The sequence below is a fragment of the Plectropomus leopardus genome, chromosome 22, assembly GCF_026936395.1.
Source record: "Plectropomus leopardus strain MGB_pleo_1.0 chromosome 22, ASM2693639v1, whole genome shotgun sequence".
Taxonomy (NCBI): domain Eukaryota; kingdom Metazoa; phylum Chordata; class Actinopteri; order Perciformes; family Serranidae; genus Plectropomus; species Plectropomus leopardus.
Window position 1 is genome coordinate 9,365,761 of NC_142197.1, and position 23,622 is coordinate 9,389,382.

Here is a 23,622-nt window from a genome sequence, read left to right on the forward strand (position 1 = left end):
CATAAAGAGCCAGGTGCTATAATGGACCACAGAGACAGCGGGGACAAATGAACTTGATAAACTGACAGCACAGTAAATCACACAGCAGGCAGGTTTAGTGAAGTGTGCGCCCATTAATTATTTTGCCATAATTTCTGTGAGATTAGAGACTTATTTCTTGTGAAAAATGGTGGTAAATAGAGCCAAAAAGTCATAAAACAGTGGGGAAAAAGGGGTTTAAATATGTTCAGTGATGCCTGGGGAATACATTACATGGGGTGGTAATGTTACACGCCGGTTTGAGAACTTAAATATGCAGACACCAGCACCGCAAAACCCCTAAATGTTTGCGTATAGGTTGAAGATGTCTAATTCGTTTCCGATGTAAAACTAAAAGTGGAATCTGTGTGGCGTAGAATTTTTGTTTCAAGTCTTTCTCATCTGCCTTTTAATGTACTTTTATGGGTTGTATTCTTGCGTTTCCCATCCCACCCTGTCCTGGTCCGTTAATTTGCTCTTTTGTTTATGATTTCCTTTCAACACCCGCCTTCAAAAAGGGGGAAACTCCCATAGGTGGGTTTGTTATTTTTAAACTGGGACAGTTTTCTGTTCTTGTAGACTGCCCTGATTTTTACAGGTCTCTTCTCATGTTTGATGTTTTTTGCTTCTGCTGCTTTCTCCCCGGAGTTGTATGGATCCAATGCATGGCAGCTGCTGCTTCCATTATGTTTAACATGTGTAGGTCTGCAGCTCTATGGGGAAATTGTTGACAGTGTGTGTGTCTGCTTTTAGAACTTAAACATTACAGTGGTGATACTGGGATGCAAACAGCCTGAAGCCCTTTCACTTGGATTTATGCTAATGTCTTTCTTGTGCAGTTTGTGTCCATAACCGTTTGTACACTGCCTGTTCAAGGCAGGAATATCGCACTGTTATGCCGCTTCACTGTTCTGTATAGAAGGTACAATTGCAACTTTATATAAAGATTTAAAACGTGTCCATTTTGTGCTGGTGACATAATTTGCAGCTAGAGTCTGCATAGTAGCAATCCAGAGCTCCTGCCAGTACACATCTCTGACCAACTGTGAGCACGCACAGCTGTCAATTATGACAGAAAACTCAATTTTCTAGCATCAAAAGAACTAATTAAATACAAACTTAAAAGAATAATGAACACAACAATCATAATATTATGTATTATTTATATTATATACTTGTTCTGTTTCGCCATTGTTTACATTTCCTTGTCATCTCCTACAGTCGTATTTTTGTTGAACTACGCTAAACTTCCCCCACAATCTCAGGTGGTTATGCTCCGTTTTGTCTGAAGAAAACATGCACATAAACAGACAAAATGAACAGAGTGGACAGAAGACTCCATCTGTCTCCATCTCTGCATGAAACCTTGAGCCCTGTTCACGCCTCTTTTAATTCCATGATGCTGGCATGCTATCTATAATAGCACGCTGGAGTGGCATGATGCCACCGTCATTTCGTTCTGTGTAAAAATGTAAAGGCAGCATGAAAAAGGGACTCTGTTGTTTGTCATAGCGCAATCTCTCTTATGTGTGCTCGTGTTGCAGTGTCTACCGGTGTATTTGCATTTGTTTGTAATGTTGACACTTGGTGTAGTCAAGCACCCCTGGTGAACAAAGCCCTGCTCTTTTTTTCTACCGCAGATCCTTCAGAGTGGTGGCGGATTTTCACAAGTGCTTTAGAATAAGCTTCAGCATTGCCCTGCTGTCTGCGTGTTGTTGACAAAGTCTTTATCATTTTTCCTCATTCGTCTCCAGACCCCAGAGCTGAATCACTGTGCCAGGCTCTGATGAAAACGTCAAGCTCGAGGAAATATGACCACACTGCCAGATGCATGTGCGTCTTTTACTGTAGCACGACACAGCAGATTTATCTCAGACATCCTGCGCTGTCTGTAGAAGCTTAATCGCGTCGTCACCAAGAGAAAAAACAAGGATGGATGAGTTTTTGGAAGGCTTTGTTTTTGCACTGATGGGCTGTTTTTTTTTAATTAAACCCTAGTGAATCTTCGATAGCAAAAAGTGAAATGCTGTTAAGATGGCTCCCTTGTGCATTACTCTCATAATGAGCCTTCAGCGTCGCACTGGATGATATTGTTAAGAGCAAATGTGGCAGGCAAGAGAATTAGCCAGATGTGTGAACATCAGTCAGTACATGTGCCACACATTCACACACTGCTGCTGTTCTGCCAGGAAAGTACAAGCAGTGCAGACATTAAGTCTGTTTAGCAACTGGACTAAACATCCTGTTCCATATTGATGTTTAATCTGCCAGGAGGGAATGACTGAATTATAAACACAGTGGTCGATTTAGAATCACATCTGAGGTGTCTGGAGCATTAAAGGTCCAGTGTGTAGGATTGTGGGGGAAAAAATAGCACAAGTGGAATATAATATTCATAACTATGTTTTCACTAGTGTATAATCATGTGAAATTAATTAACCTTTTGTTTTTGCTACCTTAGAATGAGCCATATTTATTGACATGCAGAGCAAGTCATTTTCCACAGAGCCCACCATGTTGTTTTACAGTAGCCCAGAACAGACAAACTAAACACAAGCTGTAGATAGGGCCGTTTGTATTTCTGCATCTGCCACCAAAGTATTCCCACATGGCGATCTACAATATCACCACTAGATGCCACTAAATCCTACACACTAGAACTTTAACTATGCTTTTTTATTTTTTATTTGAAACACTCTGGAAACAATTTTTATTAATCAAATTAAACGAAAGGATGTTTTTAAGTTATTTACAAAGCAAAAATACCCAATATGTGTTGGTTCTCCATTACAAATTAACAATTTTCTTAGTTATATTGCTTTGAGTTCAGCACTATTTAGTTAGGATATTTTGCCGGCAACATTTAGCATGTTCACTATCTTAATTTAATGTGTTAACATTTTAATATTTGCTAATTAGAATTAAATACACAGCACTGTTAAACCAAAAAGAAAACGTGGACACAATTTCATAACAAAACATCAAATAGTTAAGAAACACAAATGCCAACCTCAAGGTGCATTAACAAAAAAGTCAGCGGATCATCAAATTCATTAGGATTCATCCTCTGGGAACCATGAATGTCTGTAACAAATGTCATTTTAGTGCAGAACATAGTGGTTGACTCACCAACTGACCAACATCGCCGTCCCTGGGGCTGTGTCACAGGCGTGGCTTATAATCGACAGATTAATCAATGATAACAATAATCATTACTTGTAGCACTACGCTGACATAATAATGTGTCCACTCCACACTGAAGTCCAGAATGCATGAAAGCCGTGTCATTAATACTCCGGTGTCATTTTGATGAAACTTGGAGTTAAATTTAATCTTGTTGAAAGTTAATAAACCTGCGCTGTGACTACACTGACAATGTCATCCTATCACAACAGAAAGTAGCAGTGTGGGAAATGTGGCCGGAGTGTAAAACAAACACACAGCTGCAGGCGCTCTGAATGTGGGGGCCGCTGATAAAGTGGGTGGAGTTCAGTACAGTGTTGTTCCAATGACTTGTCCGTCCATTTGTTTACTTTCCAGGGCGATGGTGATGATTTGGATGCCAGTTAGGCCGAGTGGAAAACGTGACGGGTATTGAATTAATGCCATGTTTTGCTGCCTCGCTCATGTCGATAAATGTCACATCTGAGCTGCCGGGCCAGCCTGAGCAGCCTGGACAGGGTTTGGTATGTGGTGGCTACAGTACAAGGATGGATCAGAGCGTTACGTTCCACTGCATGCCGCTCGGTCATCTGACACATTCCTGTGGGAACAAGCCTCCCATGCTCGGGGAAGTAGACACATCTGCAGTAGACAGACGGACTAAAATCAAGCTGCCTGTGTGGACAGCAACTGAGGGGTCATTTTAACTAATTAAAATGTCTAAGTGTAATCCTTTAAAGACTTAAAATATAAATTCCACAGACAGACACAATTAGTGATTAGCCGGTCAACATCGCGAAGCATTTAGCAGCTAATAAAAACAGATATTTCCCTCAGGAGTTGGTCGACCAAAAACTACCAAAAGAGACTTAATGCTGTTCATGTAAGGTTAAGAAATATGTGCACCTCAGCCTCTTTAAGACAGTAATGTCTGCCTCCAGTTATTTTGGATTATTTCTGCCATTATTGCCATGGCCCCCTTTGGCCACCCTTTTTGAGGTGCCACTGGATTATTGTGCTATGGGACGTGTCAGGGTTTCATTAAAGTCAGTAGGGTTCATCCTCTGGGAAACATGAATGTCTTCATAAAATGTTTTATCAATCCATCCTCTAGTTGTCGAGATATTTCACTTTGGTGCATAATGGTGGACCAACCAACCCAAAGATGACTTGCACTTCCATTTGTAGCATGCTAGGCTATGACAGCATGGCTTAAAATGTTATATTTGGCAATATCTTACTTTTAGCCCTTCTTTCATAAGGCCTGCGGCTGATTAGTGACGATTAGTGGGAATATTTGATGTAACATTCAGTATAAATCAAAAGAACTCAGGCTCCCAGAGCTGTCTTAAGATGATTCTTTTAATTATTAACAGACCAATAGCACAGTCTGAAAAGATAAACGAACACTGATTTTCTGAAAATCAGCAAACCCACATTGCACGACTTGCTTCTGAGATCATTTATTGCGAGCAGTGGTTTCATTTAGGTCTCAGTGGAGGCACCATTAGTGCACAGGGGCTTTATTTATGTCCTAATTTCTTTGGCTTTTGCTAGTAAATCTCAAAAGGTCTCACCTCAGGCACCTTAATCTGCAGACCAGCCGTGCTAATAAAGGTGAAGGATTCTTCTGGTGTTAAACGGGCAACAACCTCACGCGCTCATTTTTAATTGGCTGTGTGTTGATTCTGCATCATGAAAGTGAGAGCGCTGTGTAGTTTTCATCTGATTGCCTTCATTTTCAATTTGGCTCACCTTCGTAAAAGCAATTTAGCCGGAGCATGTAGAGAAGTTAGATCATGCATACTGAGGAGGAGCCCGTTGTGTGTGTTGGGGAGTGCGAGGCTGAGGGTTTATCTGTTTCCCAAACACTTGCACTTCATGCTAAATCACCTGCTGTGGGTCCATTAAAGCAAATGGCAGGGCTTGTATGAAAACCATAAATTTGTTTATGTGCAGCAACAGCAGATTTTTTGCTTTAGGCAGGACACATTCAGATGGCAGGCAGACAGACTATTGTTTCACTCACTCACTCACTTGTGACACACCAAGATAGAGAGCCCTGTAGCGCCCCATCATCAGCGAGTGGCACATTTGACAGCTCTATTTTTGAAAATCACTTGACAACAACTGCTATTCTGGGCGAGGTAATGTGGGTTACAGCTGCTCCTGTGAACTGGGCTCAAAGTGAGTCTTTTAATAAGCATATTTTACCAGAAGTCAAGTTAATTCTGATGGATTAATAAGCTATAATATACTAAATGCCATAAGAATCTTTAGATTGATATTATACCAGATTTAGCAGTGTTTTTAAAAATTTTGCTTAGGGGTATGTCTGGTGATATCTGATATTTTCTCTTTGTCAATAACTCCCTTAAGGAGCCCAAAAGCCAACAATGGATTGATCCTACTTTCTTGTATTGTCCCTGCAGCAAAATAATGCTTGTTGTGTAGCTTATTGTTCTTTTCAATTGTTGCCAAAACACTAAAAGCAGTGAACAGCAAAATTGGTTTATTGAAGAGCCAGTTCATTTTCATAAACAGTCATTTATTTTGATTCAATCCCACAACCAATGCAGTTCATATGATATCTAACAAATTAATGCCCCACGAAAGGCGCTGTCACCTTACGTAGTAAGCATGAAGTTACATAGTTAATGTAAAGGTACATAGTTTAGGTTTAGGGTTAGGGATCGAAATATGGTGACAAAGTACCTTAAAATATCTTGAGGTTCACCTGGTTGCCTCTGTCATGAATGACAGGTTGCCATGGTAGTGAGCTGTCAGTCACAAAGTAGCCACGCCCTAAATCATACCTTGCTTTGTTGTCTGTTTTTTTTAGATGGGACTGTAATTTACTGTATAAACATGACGCTTAATCCAAGACGACTTGGAGGTAAGGATTGAGACCATGAACTCATTGAGAAAAATGTGTTCTGAGGTTAAAAAAAAAAGTGAAAAGTTGGCCATTATTGCATTCAGTTCAATATAGTCAGACTTCTTTTAAGAACTAGTGGAGTCGCCCCCTGATGGCCATTAGGAGGACAGCAGGTTTAAGGTACTTTGCATTGGCTTCACTTTTCGGAGCTTGAGATAACCCCTTCTAATGTTTTTGTTTGTTTGATTTCTATCTGTTACTAAATCAGACATCTATAATCAGAGCAACTTGACAGCCTGCTTTAATGAATAGATTCAGAAACAGGACGACGTGTTCAGCAACTATTTATTCTAAAATACTCTGCTGTCGTTGGCTGACATTTAATCAATGCTTGTGTGTGTGTGTGTGTGTGTGTGTGTGTGTGTGTGTGTGTGTGTGTGTGTGTGTGCAGCTGTAGTCACTGGATCAATGATTATCTATCTGAGAGACGTATTTGTTTATCGAGTGGCATCGTTCCTTGCCTCTTCTGTTCTCTGGAGTTCTCCAAAAATCACAGCTTGAATGAGCAGTTTTCTCCTCCCGTTGGAAGCAATTAGTGACTCCAGGCAAAGGATGCAGGGTAACTGTTTCTCCCAGTCCTCTGACAGATTGACAGAAATTGAAACAGCGACGGGACGGCTCATGAAACAAACAGCCTGCAGTCCTTTTAGTAGTCCAGAGAGCAGTTTTCTCGCACAAACACATGCTTAAAATGGATGGGATTTTCAAATGTTTGTTTACACCTCAAGGGATTTGTTTGCTCACCTGTGCTGTGTGGCAGGGACGCAGTTAGAAGCTTAGTGGACGGCGTGGAAACGTCTGCCAGCCTGGTGTCGCCATCGCTGTCTGCTGGAGGAGCCACACCTTCCTCAGCCTCCTTATCCTCTTTGCCTGGCAGCTCTGGGAAGACACACGCAATTTAACCTCTGGGTGATCTCAAAGCAATCAGAAGTGCGATATAAAGGACATTGTAGCTCCAAATAGTCTGGGAAAAACAGATTAGCAAATCTGGTGCCTGCGTAAAGAAAGTTTAACCCTCTCTGTTCTCTGCTCGCAGCACATCTGAGACAGCAGGACATGGAAGGACTATATGTCTTAACCCAGTTCTGTCAAATAGGACAGTCTATTGCCCACTTAGTTGTAGCCAGTCATCCATAGCAGTAGTCTGGCCCTCTGTAGTCTAATTACATTGACATCCTGATGTGTGCACTGTAAAATCTGAAAAGTTGATTTTACTTTAAAAAATCTAGGAAACCAATTGCCTTGAAAAGTGCAAGTTAATTAAATATTAATCTTGATCCATGTTGTCTTTTGTTTGTATTTTTAAATGCTATAAACACTGAAAAAATTACAAGGGGGTTATACTTTAAAAATCTAGAAAACTATTGCCTTGAAAAATGTAATCAAATGCAGCTTAATCTTTATTTATGTGTACTAAATATTTAATTATTAGGTGTACTAAAAATGTAGCTATATATTTACTTAAGTTAATGTAACTTAAAAATGCCAAGTTTAATTTAATCAACGTGTCTAAGTTAGGGTTAAGTATACTGTGCTGTATATCTGTGTTCTGCAGGTTGGCAACTGGTCAGTCATATTTGTATTTTTTATTAAACTTAACTAAACAGATCTCGCAGATTTCGTCACTTCATCATCTGCAAAACACTTTGTGATGATCAAGTTAAGTCAGACTAATCTGCTTTACTAGATACAAAGTTAAAATCAATGAGAATTTAGTTATTTTTTAGGATTAAGATTAGTTTTTATTTTTTACTCATTTTTTTGAGGCAGTCAGTTTCCAAGATTGTTTTAAGTCAGATCAGCTTGTCTGATTTTACAGTGTGTGTGCATGTTTGTGAGTGTGTGTTACGTCCTGGTCCGACATCCAGACCATAAAGAGCACAGAGAGAAAGAGACGGAGAGAATGAGAAAGTAATTATTATTCTATTTTCCCTTTGGTTCACTCTCAAAATATGTGTTCACACTCAGCCCTCTGCACAGCGTTTGTATGTTTTACAGCACAGCGCGGCAGTTATAAATGAATGATGGACCAGCTGAGATTTGGGACAATATTCAGCGAGTGAATCTGTTGGGAGAAACAGATGAGCCGACTCGGTGATGAAGCCGGGGATAGCAGGTACACTGCGAGTTTATAGCTTCAGAATTCATATTAATAAAAGATGCTGAGGCATAAGGCTAGTGGGAGGAATAATGAGTTAGAAAATAAAACAGCTACGAGGCGATGCGAGTCACTATCGTATAGTATAATCTAGGTCATGCTCACAGCACCCGAGTTAATTGTAAGTTTTAAAAGTCTCCAAAGTGAAATCTGCTTTATTGCACCGTCGACCCGCACACAGCTGGAGACGTCTCAGACAAAAGAGGAAAGAGTGATGAGAAAAAAATACTGACATGCGCACATGACACACCACAGGTTTGTTATATTTTGAGCTACATACCAGTATACAAAGATATAACAATTGACAGATTTATTGTTTTGTGCATTGTTAGTTTGCAGCCTTTCACAGATGCAAAACTTGAGCTTTTAAAGGCTCCCAGTGGAGTTTTTGACCTTTTTTTCTGCACGCGAGAATGCAGTTCGCAATACACACTCCACAGTTTCACTCTACTTAGCTGATCGATAGTGTTACACCTTCACTACTTTTCGTAAGATTTTTGAAAACTGACAAATGAAATGGGGGCAAATGAGTCTCATTGAAACACTTTATCCAAGAATTTGTTGTAGGATTTGTGATTGTTCTCATAGTATTATAGTATAACACTGAATTCTTTGAGCACCAAATTAACTCTTTGAAACCTCAGCAAATTGGCTTGATTTCTTTAAAAAAAACAGCAACAAAAATCAATGAAAGAAGGCAATTAGCTACTTAACAAGAACTGACCACCAAAATTGTCAAGAAATACAAAAATTACCTGAAAATAAGCAAATATATATTTTTGTAATACAATTTCAATTATAATCATGAGAATTCCAAATATATTTCTGGATTTTTCCCCCCTTTTTTCACCTCCTACTTTTTTTTTTGCTTTTTTCTCAGAAAAAAAAACCAATTTTCTCATCTCCCATAGATCTTAATGCTTGAAAGGCATCTGAACGCAGCACAACAAAACCAATGTCAACATTTAACACTTGCAAGGTGCCAGTAGTTGCCACGCAGCCAGTATCTTTCTACAGTTTGTCTGTCCTAGCCTGACACTGGATGTTTAAAATATAGTGCATGCATTTTAAATCACATTGAGGAGGTTCCACAAAATGTTTCTAAGGGGCCACCATTGAGCCCTGGGCAAAACTTTGAACAATTACAGTTTACAAGAAAACTCCACAGGGTATCTTTAAGTTTCAGTTTGCACATAAATTTGAGAAAGACATTCAGTTCTCAGTTGGGGAACAAAAAATGACTAGCTTGCAGATTTTTTTGTAGTTTGCTCAAAAGTTAAGATTCATATATTCACTTGTCAGCTGCTTTAAATTTTTTAACTGGAAAAAAAGCCAGTTTCCTCAATCTTTTTTGTTGTCACAAGTGTTAAGTTTTTGCAGTCAAGGTGTTTGTTCAGCGTGTCGAGTGAATTGTAAGGAGACACTGAACATCTGAGCCCGATCACTGCAGCATCTCAGATCTGATTCAATTAAAACATCTAACGAGATCAGCTGCACACACACACACACACACACGCACACACACACACACACAGTACAAACAGTGGTCTTCATCTCTTTAGCACATCACAAGCAAAATTACTGATGACCGGCTGTTTACAGAGACTATGCTGACACGGCAAAATGAAAGCAAAAAGAGATGAGAGAGATTTTACTAATTGAGCAGCACTGCACATCTGCTGAATCATCCCAGTCGCCGGAAAAAATGTCGGCTTCGTACATTTTGTACATATATCATCATCTCCAAGGTGACGTAGTACATGAACTGACATTGTCACTGAAAGGTTGAGGGGATGGTGGACGGCATGACACCAGACTGCTTGTTTGAGACTAACAAACGACAAAACATAGTCTTCACTGCATTTACAGCGGATTTTTAACCACCAATCATGGGTGTTTTCAAGGACCCGTTGCTGTGTTTCCAGCTGGGTTTGTGCCTTGAAAAAGCCATTGTGTTTTGCCAGGTCATCACTGCATTCCTGCAGGTTTTTGGCCACCAATTGTGGGTGTTTTTAGCAGTCTGCCGGTGTGTTTTCACCGAGGATAGTACCACAAAAGTGGTTGCGTGTTTCCCAAGTCATTACTTAATTTTTTGCCAGAATAGTGCAATAAGAAGCAGTTGTTTTTAATGGGACATTGCTGCATTTCCTCCCAGGACAGCGGCAAGAAAAGCAGTTGTTTTTTTACCAATACATTACTGTGTCTCCTGCTGGACAGTGCCTCCCTGATCATGTATTTTAATCCAAAACATGATCTTTTCCTAACCATAGCCAAGTGATTTTTGTGCCTAAACATAACCATACATGAACCATAGCTCATGTTTCATATTCTCAACAAGTCAAAACGTTTGTATTAATAATAGCTGTTGGTTTTGCAATTTGCATTGCTTGCTCTATGTTTGTTTATTTATTGATTTTGTTTAACTTCTCTAACAAACTAACTCTAACTAACTTCTCTAGATTACACGACGCCTGTATTTATTTCTTGAGGTAAAGTTCCTCTGAAGCCCTGAGGGGTTTCTTAATCTCACCTGCACAAACGTATCTTCTTTTATTATTGTATTTCTGTTGTTTCATGCAAATAAATCTTAATTCTGTCAGCTACATAATAGCGTAAAAACGTTAGGTATCCATGGTTTGCAGAAATATAAAATGCTAACAGTTTTCCTACCGATGGGGCTGGCTGCATCATTCTTGGTCACCTAATTAGTGCATGTATCATTCCTATTGGTCTGACCTTAAAGTAAAATGTTGTACCCATTGTGTTTCACAGAACAATCCTTCCCTCTTCAGGCTGTAACGGGATGTTTCTCTCATTTAGGTTTCATCCAGTGATATAGCCTAAATTGAATTTAAAGTAGCGCCCACAGTGGGCAAAATCTTTGCGGCATTGATGGCCAGTTTGACGTAGCAGTTATTCACAGTGTCTAGTGTTTCTCCTCATTATCTCCAGCTTCCAGAAATAATAAACAAAAGATGATGCTGCACTCCATTACACTCTGCTTTATCTCCGTAAGCCCCCGAGTGAGTTTGTGAAAGAATACACAGGCTTGTAACTAACACACTGAGCTCAGAGTGATAAGACAGAAAGGGAGCGGGTTGGATAGCAGTGCAGCAGAGAGTCGCATAATCAGATGCATAAAAATAGGACATTATGACTGAGATAGCTCATCTGAAATGTACTTGCACAAAATTGCATCACGTTGTTTCAAATTTGGCCCTTTCTTAAGACAGTTACTAAGCTTTTCAGTCTCTTACTTTTGAAATAAGTCTGAATGAAGGTGAGAAATAATCCAGATTGTTCTTTAATTGCATATTTGCGAGCCACAGAGAGCTGTGGTTCTAAAATCCTGAAAGCAAACAGGCCTAATCCATGCAGTTTTTTAAAATTGGTGAACTCTTTCTGGGTTAAAGGAGTCATTATGGGAAGATTAACATAATATTAAAGTCAGCACAGTTTTCGATTTGCATTAACCCTTTGAAACCAGGATCTGCACTAGTTTTGTGCCGCAGTCAGATGACTTTTACAAGCTGTTTAACCCTTTGAAACCCTTTTTTCAATAACAATGGTAATGGACAACTTGGCAAGAAATGTCCCACAAATTGCAAGAAACTAGTAAAATGTGACAAGGAAATAAAATAAAAAAAAAAAAAAATATATATATATATATATATATATATATATATATATATATATATATATATACATATAAATATATTTTAACCAATTTTTAAGGTAGTCTGTTATTTAATTGTACTTATTTTCAGGTAATTTTCTTGTAATGTTCATACTATTTTTTTGCTAATTTTAGGGCCATTTCTAGCTAAGTTGACCATTGCCTTCTCAGGTTTTTAAAAGAAATCAAACCAGTTTCTCAGGTTTCAAAATGTTAAAGCCCCTTTTCTATATAGTAGCATTAGATATTCATGTCACATGCTCTGCATTTAAAATCCATTTCCTTAATCAATTAATCTGTCAATGGCTTTAGCTTTAGCTGTTTGGTAGCACTGGGATCACAGAGACAATATATCCTCGCAGGTATTAATGGAGTGTGTTGAGGGTCTGGTGTCGCGACGCCTATTAGTGAAGCGTACAGAAATGGAAAAGGTGGGAGGAGGGGAAGGAAGGAGCAGGATGAAGAAAAACCTTTTACAGGAAAATTTGCAGCAGTGGCTATCTGGGATCATTTAACAAAACTATATTTTCAGCCCCCACATCTCATCCCTTCCTCTCCTGCTCTCTCTTCTCATAATTGCCCTTGCTATCGGATGTCGGAGTGTCCCTTAGTCGAGGATTTGACACAGATGCAGAGCTTTTTTTTATACCTGAAAGCCTCCTCAAGGGCAACGCCACAAAGCAAACGCTCTCTCGATCAATGAGAACCCGCTCATTCATGTTCCACACCTCCAGCCGCGGTGAAGCTTAAAAATACATTACAGCACACAGATAGAGTGGCATAATGTATGATAATGTTCAGGTGCTATGTTTAAATTTATCTTTAAGTCTCCTCCCGTGTCCTTTGTCAAGGTGTCATCTTTTAACCCTTTGAAACCTGGCACATGCTGCTTTTAGTCGCCTTTCACAAGCATTTAAACCTTTGAACTTTGAGCAGATTTGTGCAATTTCTTTCAAAAACATGGGAAACAAAGGCAATGAGGATATTGGTAAGAAACGCTCCACAAACTGCAAGAAATTAGTAGATTAAGAAAAATGTTTTGAAAAAGCAAGGGAATAATGTCTAGGGAAAATGGATATATTTATATTTATGATAATTACATACTTAACATTATGTTTCACGATTATTATAATTTTTAATCACTTTTTTTCCCTTTTTCTTCTTTTTAAACTAATTTTCAGGTAATTTTCTTGTACTATTTTTTGGTCATTTGAAAGAAATCAAGCCAATTTGCTCAGATGTTAAAGGGTTAGACTTCTACAAAGTGCAAGAAATGAGTAGATTTAGAAAATTATTTTTTAAATGCTAGGGAAAAATGTCTACAGGATAAAAAAAAATGCCATGGAAATTTATAACTACTATAATAAGATATTTAATATTATGTTAAAAAAATATTAGAATTCAAATTTTTAAGCACTTCTTCCAGATTATTTTCTTTTTTTGTTTTGTTTTTAATTTCTTGCTAGTTTTGGGTCATTTGTTCTTTCATTGCTCGTTACCTGCTTCCCTTGTTTTTCAAAGAAATCAAGCCAATTTGCTCAGGTTCCAAAGGGTTAAACACAGCTGGACTCTGTTGCAATACCGCACCAAGCACTGCTAGGGTGCAAAAATATTGTTTTTCATTTCTCCATGGATGACTAGAAGCTTCTCTGATCCCTGTCAGGATATTTTCACCCTTCAAAGCTGCCACAGCTGACATGTCTGTCCATGAGAAAAAAGTGACAGGGATTTGTGTTTGTACAGAGGCAAAAAGATTGCAAAAGGAGGAGGGGAGCAGGTTTGGGAGGGGGAGGGGGGGCAAAATGGCAAGAAGCATGTTCAGCATCCACGAACAGCGACTGGCGAGCGGATGGTCCCAGTGGGGAGGAGGTGGTTTCGCTGAGTGTGCGCTTGGAATACTGATACACGGTCACAGCAGCCCTCCCCACCGGGGCCAAGGCCCCTTTCTTTTCTGTATGCGGACACACGATGCACAGCCGAACAAGTGCAGACACAACACCCAGGGCACTGCAGACAAAACACAACATGACTAGTTTGAATGGAAGCAGCACAAAGCAGTGTGGGAAATAACAAAATCTGCAATAGTTGCCTTCAAAACCCCCCCAAAAAAATCACGTTCAGCCTTCATATCCAAATAGGGAACTGTTGATGCACTTTTTGACATTGTGCGGGATACATTGTTATCTATAAGTATCTAAAATCCTAATCTCAAAGTCCATTTTTGACCTCAGTTGATGAAACAATCTGATCTCAAGGTCAATTTGGTCGATTTTAATCTTATCACACCTAACAGAGAGGAGCATTAAGGGTTAGCTCATCCCCAAATTTACAAAAAAAGTGTTTTTTTCTCTTACCTGTAGTGTTATATATTAATCTATATTGAGAAAGCAGTTCCTACATGAAACTGCTCACAACAAGGCCTATAGATTATCTTGAGTAACTGGGTCATTATTTCTGGAAAGAGACATTGCTGTTGAGTTTTAAAAATATATTTTTTTTTTGGTGTTTTGAGCACCACAAGCTGAGTGCCATTTACTTCCATTATACTGGAGAGAAGGCAGACGTCTCTGACACTCGGCAGCTCACGCCAAAATATATATCTAGGCTGATAAATAGCACTACAGGTAGGATGAATCATAATAGAAAAAGAGACTTTTAACACCTATTTTTCTGTAACATCTTGACACACTTTCACAGGAAAAGATGAAATCACACTGTATGACTGAATCTCAAGAGCAGCTACTGCTAAGAGTAAAGTAACAGAAAGCTATAAAAATCTGATATAAGTCAGCATTTTTTAAAAACAAAGGGCAAGTACTAACATTTAAAAAGATATACAGTGTATATTAAGAGGGAAATATATGGAACAGGTGTAAGAAGGATTAGAAAACTTGTATTAAAAATGTTAACAAATGTAAAAAAAAAAAAAAAATATGTGAGCATAAATAGTATTTTGGTGTTAGTACAATAAGGATTTTTAAGACCAAAAAGATTATTGTAAAAAGTGTTACAATTTTAATTGCTCTGTTATTGTTTTTGCATAATAATTTGTGCAATTATCTCTGGACTAATTAAAATTTCAAATAAAAAAAAAAGTACTTGTATTTGTACCGATATTAATACACATGTATTGGAATGGCAGCATTTAATTATAAAAGCTAATCAATATGCACTTGCAGAATATCATTATGTCCAACATATTACACATACTGCTGTGTGAATACATCAACCAAACAATCATGCTTTTATCAGATGGAGACTGAACCTCCCTGGCTGAGAATAATCAGCTCATCATTTTCTGGCCCGACCTTTGACCCAACATGATGAATGTGTCTGTACCTGGACGAGGACCTTCCTCTGAAGTCTCATTAAGAATACAGACACCAGTCTGCCATCAGAGTTGGGGGATGGGCCTTGAAGACGGAGCTATTGCCTCAATGTCGAGTCAAAGTCTCTTGAAGCCTACTGGCTACCAGAAGCAGTTTTAGCTCATCATTTTTCCCTTTTCATGCTCTGTGGAAGCAAAACCCCCATCGCACAGCATTCAATCTAATACTCTTTCCTTCCATTCACTGAGGTAATGGCTTATGCAATGTTGGAGAGGAATTGCTGATTGAAAACTCATTATAGACTGTTAAAGGGATAGTTAAGTTGTTGCTTTTTACCAATTACTCACTGGCAGCAATTGCAAAATGCAAAATTAACTTAAGCAATAAAATTGAATTATGCAATAACAACAATAATGACAGCACATCACTCAAAAAGCTTTTTAACTATCCACAGCAGATTGTACAGAATTTGAACAGAATTTGATGCTTTATTCCATCTTCTCTGTGTCATGGGAGTATTTTGGTTCATAATATGTGGGAAGGAAGCATTGGAAATGCAATAAAGATGTTTCATTCTGTTTTAGATGGTTTGTATTGTGGAGCAAGTCCAGTTTCTAAAAGCTGTCATGTTGTATTTATCTAGTGGATTATTACAGCCCTACAAAGGTTTACCACCAAAATTTAGTTGTGACTGAAATTAAACCTTTGAATATCTGTTCTATCTTGTGACAACATTTGCAGGTTCAATCTTGTGTGTTCTAGAGAAAATAGGGTGTAAAAATGGCAAAATCAAACTAAAACCCAAAGTAAATTGCAGATATTTTTAGATTCTATGGGGCAAAAAAGAGAGCAAAAATTAGCTTTGCTGGGATATTACGAGTAGATATGATCAAAAGCCTAGGGACAATATCCAGAAAATTACATTTTTAATTCTTAGAGAAAATATGTGTCTTGTAATTTTCTTTATTGCAGCTTTTTGGCCATTTCTTGTGAAGTTGCTCATTACCTTCCTCCCATGTACTTGAAAGAAAAAATCCAATTTGCTCAGATTTCAAAGGTTTAAGATAAACTTTCTGAGCAAGGTGAACAGAAATTTCAACACATAGCCCTTCATTTCAATCACTCCCAACTTGTTCTTAATGAGTGTTGAAAGGCTTTTAACAAGATGAGGATTTATGCTAATATCAGACCGTTGACCGCTCATAATGTCGGAAATATCATCGATCGAGCCGAACTGTCTGCAGCCTTTTGACAGCCGTCTATTGAACCCTTCAGACCTGCCGGCACATGATTGATCACATCTATAGCGTCAATCCAACCACTATTGATTGCTTCTACTTTGCTTACCTCTTGTTATTGGAAAGTTAACCCTTTGAGTTGTGCTCGTTATGGATTCCAGCACTCCTTTGCGATCGAACTCCATGGCAGTGGTGATTCCCCCCGGCTGTTCCTCCACGGGCCCTGACCTGGCCTCGGAGAAGCCCGGGTCACTCTGAGTGGGGTGAGTTGCTGTGATTGTGGCCTCTCCAGCATGGAGGGTAATAGTCGAGTCTGGTGGTTTTCTGCCGAACGTGGTTTGTGAGGACGTTGGGCGAGTGTGTCTGCTGATCAGAGTGGTCTTTACCAGTCCTGGTGTTGTTGTTGTGGTTTGGGCTGCGGCCAATGTCAAGGCAGTGGGAACTGTAGTTTCTGGTGCTATCGTCAAAGAAATCTTTGCTGTAAAAGCTTCCTCGTTAGCAGCGTGTTCCTCCGGGAGGTGTTGTGTAGTGGCACCCGTGCTAGGCCCGTCTGCTCCTGCGGTGCCCCTCGGTGGGTGGGTATGTGTTGCGTTTTGTTCAGGAGTGCTTGTGCTGGTGGGACTGTTGGCGAACAGAGTGTTTCTGCTTGTGGGAGTGTAGGAGTCTGAAACAAGAGTATCATTGTCGCTCTGTGCTGCGCTGCTGTGTGGAGAATCTGATGTCGCTGTGGGAAGTGATGCTGTTCTTATCGTCGTCACGCTGGCTACGAGCCCCTGAGTCAAAGCAGTGGGTGGTTCAGAAACTTCAGTAATGCTCTCTTCCCCTGAACCCGAGTGTTCTTGCAAACGATTGATTGGTTCTATCAACCCTTTAGCTGTTGTGGTCAAAGCAGCAGCCACTTCCTTCTCGTCCGAGCTCCCATAAAACAGGATACCGAGCGATAGCGAGGGAAGCGAAGGGAGCTTTGGCAGAGACGGGGTCCACCAGTAAGAGCTTCTTCTGTTTTCAGGTGTGTTTTCTCTTGGTGGCGTCGGTCCCCAGAGCGCCTCTTCGTCAGCCACAGCCTGCCTGTGAAGTAGTAAAAAACACCAGAAGCAGAGAGCCAAGGTCTGGAGGAGGCGAAGCATGCTGTCGACGGTGGCGCACGGATCGGTCACATGTTGTTCTCCATTCTCCTGCTCCCTGGGGCGGGTTTGGCAGGGCTCTCTGGCAAAATGGCCTAAAAGACAAGAGCACACAGGACACAAAGTGACACACTTTTCATCCACTCTCTCGGTCGGCTAAATTTGAGTTGACGAAAACTTGATGGAATTTGCATCTGTTGGTTTTTCTTTTCAACAAACTTTTTTGGAAGGAGAGGGTCAGTTTCTCACAGTGTGACCTGCTTTTTAGCTGTTTTTCCAGACCGTGAATCAAGTATAGAAACTATGCCACCCATTACAAGTGTCTGCTGAAGTTAGCAGGCTAAAAAAATATGTCAGCCGCCACAAATCACAACAAGAACTTAAGTATTATGGACACCCCACAATTAGTGGTGTCCCGTTAGATGTGGTGGTCAGTATTTATGTCACGCTGTTGCTGACATGCATGCTGTGTCGCAGCGGTTGGGCAGCTACATGGGCTGACCAATTACAGAACGTAAAGAACTCCGATCCATGTGTACTCTATTTGGTCAAGACATAATGTGTGTGAGGAGGGTTGGGGGAGGCTCGTGAAGAATTAGGGCCCAACATAAGAATGGAGGGACCTCTTTTTCTTTTGTGGAGCGCCGAGTGGTTCAAAGTCACTAGCCTGTTGCCTCAGTGAAAAGACTGGAGCACCAAAAGAATTTCCCCTGTGAACAACAACCTGTATGCTTTAGCTGTACTTAACTCCCCCCCAGCTTTGGCCTTGCTCCCTTTCAATCTCAGATTTATTTGTTCTTTAAAGCAGAGCAAGGACGATCTGTGGGTTTGTGTGGGAGAGAAAAAAAACCCATCAATATTCACAGAAATCCGCTATCACAGTAAAGATCTTTCCAGCTTCTCTACCATGCTTTCATTCTCTTCATGAGTGTTATTTCACACCTTCTCTTCTTTGTCAGCCTGTTCTTTTCTTTGACAAATCTATTTACAGCCTACTTTTTTCCTTAATCTTCTGTCTTTTCCTAATCATCAGAACAAATGTTGGCACCGCATGTTTTTGCAGACCATGGAAATATAAATTTGCTCATTATTATGTAGCAGATACATTAAAACTTTATGTTCTCTGGTTAACATTGCATTATTATTGGGCACACAATTTTTGCTGGAAATTCTGTGATGTGTTACAAAAAAAAAAAAAACACCCAGGTTTGGTGGAGAAGTTGCTGCAGAAAACACGGTGAAGTGTTTCTAAAAAACACCCAAAAACACCCAAATTTGATGTCAAAATCGCGGTGTCGCTGAAAAACATCCAGGTTTTGTGGCACAAAAATCAACTGGTACTGATTGAGTGTTGTAATTTTCATAATTAAAATAAAACGCAGATACAGAAGAAGCTCCCATAATCAGCCAGGCCGATAATCTGTCATTCCTTAATATACATGTAATCAGAATTACGTCTCTTTGGAAATGTTGATATGATACACATGAAACAAACAAATGTAACATTTCCATGGTTTGCAGTGTGACGCAAACCTTTTCTTCTGGTGACCTGATCATCTGTCTATTCTCTCAAGTTTTTGCTTTTTTCTTTCGTGCCCACACTCAAAATCAATTAGCCACTGCCATGTGAGTCTCAGACTTGCTCTCACTGATCAGGAGAGCAGGGACTTTGCCTGCCGTCTCCCCCTCCGTTCCCACCTGAAGGGATGAAACCAGCCTATATACTCACTCAGATGCAGAGATTTGAAGACTGACTACTGGTGGGAGGTCAAACATAGAGCTTCCCACACACTCTCTAGTTTTAGCATTTTGACTGAGCGGTGTGAAAATCAGTTTCCAATGAAGTGAGGTTGTTTATAGATGCCTGTGAGCTCCGGCGTGCACCAGCCAGCCCACACACGGTCACATTTCATGCATGCAGAGATGTGATTGTAGATGACTTCGGATCTGACTGCATGTTAGCGCAATTGTGTACTTGCTCGCCCACATTTACTGTTCTGTAGTAGCAACACACACCCACGCATGCACACTTTGTTGCCTTCTTCAAGTTATTTTATCAGCTATTTCTAAATGCTCACATAAAGGCCAATAATGCTGCCACGAAAGAGAAAGAGAAAGATGTATTGTTGAAAACTTTATTATTCAGTATAGAGACGTTTTAATTAGTTTTGAAGCTTGGGGCAAATTATCTTCCATCCTTGATTGCCTTTTTGTTGATTTGATGCATAGCTGATCAATTATTTAGACAGTAGGGGATATGTATAATTTATTTTGGCTAACATTCTCACATTTCACTTCACTGTGGCTCAGTTTCATGATAAAAGGAAACTCGTGTAGCGCACAAAACGCTTACTTCACTTCAGTATATCTTCCAGCGTGTTTTAAAGTTTACGATTTTAAAACCACTCAATCAAAAATATTTTCACAGGCACAGTATCTCCTTATATCTTGCACCACAGGAGCAGTTTTAGGCAGAGTTGAGTGTTCGCCCTCCCGTTCTTTCCAATCACTGAGGCAAGCAGAAGACTTTTCCAGTCTTACTTTGTTTGATTTGACTCAAGTAGCATAGCAGATGGTATTTTGTTGATGGCTGACTCATCTTGTCATGGCACACATGCAGACGGCTTTAGATGCTTGAAGATAGATCGTTTCAATTTTCCACCTCCAGAAAACATAGCTGAATTCACTGCAGCCTCGGATTGATCACCACATTGCAATTATCTACCATTTTTAAAGCCCCAAAGGGGAATGTTTTTAGTTGATCTAACATGGACATTTACACATTACACATTATTCCTAGATCCCACTGTAGCTCCCAGTACACTGTAATGTTGCTCTACAACCTGCAATAAGTGGATGGGTTTTTTTGGCAACCTTTGGGTGAATAAAATGAACTTGTCAACAATTAGTTGTATTATTAGCTTATTTTGTAGTCATTTTTCTAGTCACCTGAATTTAGGTCAAAAACTCCCTCCTTCTGAGTGTATCTTTTGAGGTTTAGCTGCTAAATGCTCCACTATGTTCATCAGCAAGTCACTAACTGTGTCTGTGTGCCGTTTTGTTGCCGGGTTGGTAGTGTACAGTGGGTTTACAAAAGCTTTTTGCTCAGAATAGCTGCCCACTGCAGCTGAAACAGGACAGTGAGATCAATAAGAGTGACTCAAAACTTCAAAGCTGCAGCCCAAAAGCCCAAAACACTAAGACTCTCCATAATAATTGCATAATAATGAGAAAAGCATCCTGAGAAAAGATGATACCACGCTCCCTCTGTGTGTGTTGTAGTTTGAGCTTCTATGTTTGTTGTTGTGGTAGATGGTTTTTTATTATTCCAAATGCCCGCTCCTTCTTGAATTTCTGACTATTACCATCCATTCCTGCAGTTTGTGTGTCTAGCCACCGCTCTGCTCTGCACTCACACAGCGGTTACCTCTGATATTAGAATTGAGTTACTGTAGACATGTAGCATCCACCCTCCGGTTTCCCTTTGGTTCACACTGTAAGCTCTTTCAGCACTGTTGTTATTGTTAGCACTGTTTATACTGTTAGCATTAGTTGTTAGTCGCCAACGCAGCCACCTCCATGTTGAGAGCCGTGAATCACAAATGAACTCTGAATATCGTTAAGCACTGTAAACAAAACACTTTTTGTAAGCAATGCAGAGCTTGTTTAGCCTCTCGAGCACTCCATTAACCAATTGCATTTTTTAACAACCACCGAGCAAACAAATTATCTTCAACAGTCGCCACTAATAAATCAAAAACCACACCACAGCTTGTGCTTTACTCTCACTCCACAGTGGGCCTTTAACTTTCTTGTCACCACATCAAATACATGCCTGTTAGCGAAGGCATTGTCTGGCTTGACAGGCAACAGAGCGAGTGGAAAGGAACTATAAAAAGTGTCTGTGGGGAATTTACAAGTCCCTGCTATTATTTTGCTGGCGTTTTGTCTTGCTGCTCCTGACAAAGACGGGCCCTGCCACTGTAGCGTGCTCAATGGAGCAGAGACGGAGAGGCAGGAGAGAAGGGCAGAGTGCAAAAGACAAGGGCGATAGAGGAGAAAGAGGGAGAGAGAGACAAAGACACTATATTGACATTCAGTTGTGGCATTTGTAGTCCAGGAGCGTAAACTGTGCTGCAGCCTCCCTGATGCTCATTTTGGTTTGTTGCCGGAGCCTCTTTTATTAACTCTGTAAACAGACTCTTGTCTTTCAATTAAGTCTAAGAAGCCCCCGCTCGCTCGCTTCTCCATCAGCCATTCTTGATGTTAGTCAGCCCCCAACCTGCTCTAACGTATTTCTCTGTGGAAAACGCTTTATTCTTTTTTTAATTGCAAGACAAAATAAAACACAAAACAACACAAAGACAACAAGAACGATGAATATAAAACTAGATACAGGCCAACAAATTAAGTTTAGTCAGGGGGTAACAAAGATTGGGTAGGTTTGTGTGTGTGTGTGTGTGTGTGTGTGTGTGTGTGTGTGTGTGTGTGTGTGTGTGTGTGTGTGTGTGTGTGTGTGTGTGTGTATGTGTGTGTGTGTGTGTTTGTTCGTTCGTGTGTGTGTAGGCCTATACCCTGCCCTCTGGACAGTTTATCTAGAAAGGCTCTATCAGAAAAAAAGTAGACTTATATTAATCTCGCCTTTACTTTGTTACAAACAAAATATATATATATATATATATATATATATATATAAATAAATAATGATAATAATAATAAGTTAAAAAAGAATCTTTGTTTATTTATGATGGTGATGATTCATATAATTATGATTGTGATGATAATGGTGATTATTACTATTATTATTATTACTGTTGTTGGAATAATTTGGCTTGTTAACCAAAAGTGACATTGTTTATGCAAAAAAATAAAATAATAATCACATCACAATACTACTACTACTACTACTAATAATAATAATAATAATAAAATAATAATAATAATGATAATAATAATAACGTCAGGGGGAGTGTCCCTCCCATCCGCCGGCGCTAAAGCAGGATCAGGGCTCCGATAGGGAACTGCAGAATTGGTCAGCAGGGAGAGTGCAGCAGGGTCAACCAGGTTATTGTTTCATTTTGTAGTTGTTGGTATGAAGTTTGGGCTAAAAGTTTTTGTTGTTACAACTGCAGTTTCCATATGGTATTTATGTTGTAGTAGCTCTTATAATATTATTTTTATTCTTTAAGGTTGTGTGTCTTCTATCTGAATAGTCTGTCCAACTTTTGGTCGCCCCCAGAGCCTTATAGGCAGGAGATGTCCTATTGAGGACTTGATTTTTAAAAAAATGTCTCCTAGCCCATGTGGAAGGGGCCAGTTTGTAGGGAAAATGCTCTATTCTAAATAAATCTGACGCCAATATGACAGAATTACAAGCCCCTCTGTGATCACGTCAAGGTCACTTTGGTGACACGAGGGATGAAGAGGAGTAGAAAGGAGAGGGAAAGATAAAAAGACTGAATTAGAGGTGTTTGTGTGTCTCCTGATTGAAATGGAGAGGCTCTGCACTGAGGGGGAGTCACAAATGGAGACGAATTGACTGCAACCCGTGTCATTACTACTTAACAAACTTGCTATGAGCACGGGAAGGCGTGTGGATCAATGCCACAGTGCAGGATAATGGAGTAATTTACCTCCCTGCAAATGGCTACTGTTGTGGGTGACAGTTTTCTGAGTCCGCTGTGTGGGCGTGCATATTATTTACAAGCACTAGTTCCTACTATTATTTCCATGGTTATATGCCTTGTTATTTACATGTGCATCCTCCCACGTGCTGCTGTGTTCTGCGTTTTCAAATGCAGGCTTTTAACACCACGCAGGTCCCATCTCCCATCTAAGGAGTCAACATATGGCTTTTTCCTGTTGTCCTCTCCTGACTTTGACGCCACGCCGGGATGTCAATACTGCACAGATTCAATCTGACTGGCCCCTTTAAGCCAGCAGGGATTTATTCTGCATAAAGCAGTACATTTGAAGGGC

General features: G+C 39.8%; 1 protein-coding gene across 3 annotated transcripts in view; it reads right to left on the bottom strand.

The window, feature by feature from the left end:
• prrt4b (proline rich transmembrane protein 4b) overlaps positions 1-23,622 on the bottom strand; it is a 30,456-nt gene that overhangs the window by 3,738 nt on the left and 3,096 nt on the right. For all 3 annotated transcript variants that reach the window (XM_042511016.2, XM_042511017.2, XM_042511015.2), the window contains exons 2-3: positions 16,629-17,738; positions 6,863-6,997 (exon numbers count right to left, since the gene is read on the bottom strand). In XM_042511016.2, the coding sequence (XP_042366950.2) occupies positions 6,863-6,997; positions 16,629-17,646 (1,153 nt within the window). In that variant the 5' untranslated portion in view covers positions 17,647-17,738. The remainder of the gene's footprint in view (positions 1-6,862; positions 6,998-16,628; positions 17,739-23,622) is intronic.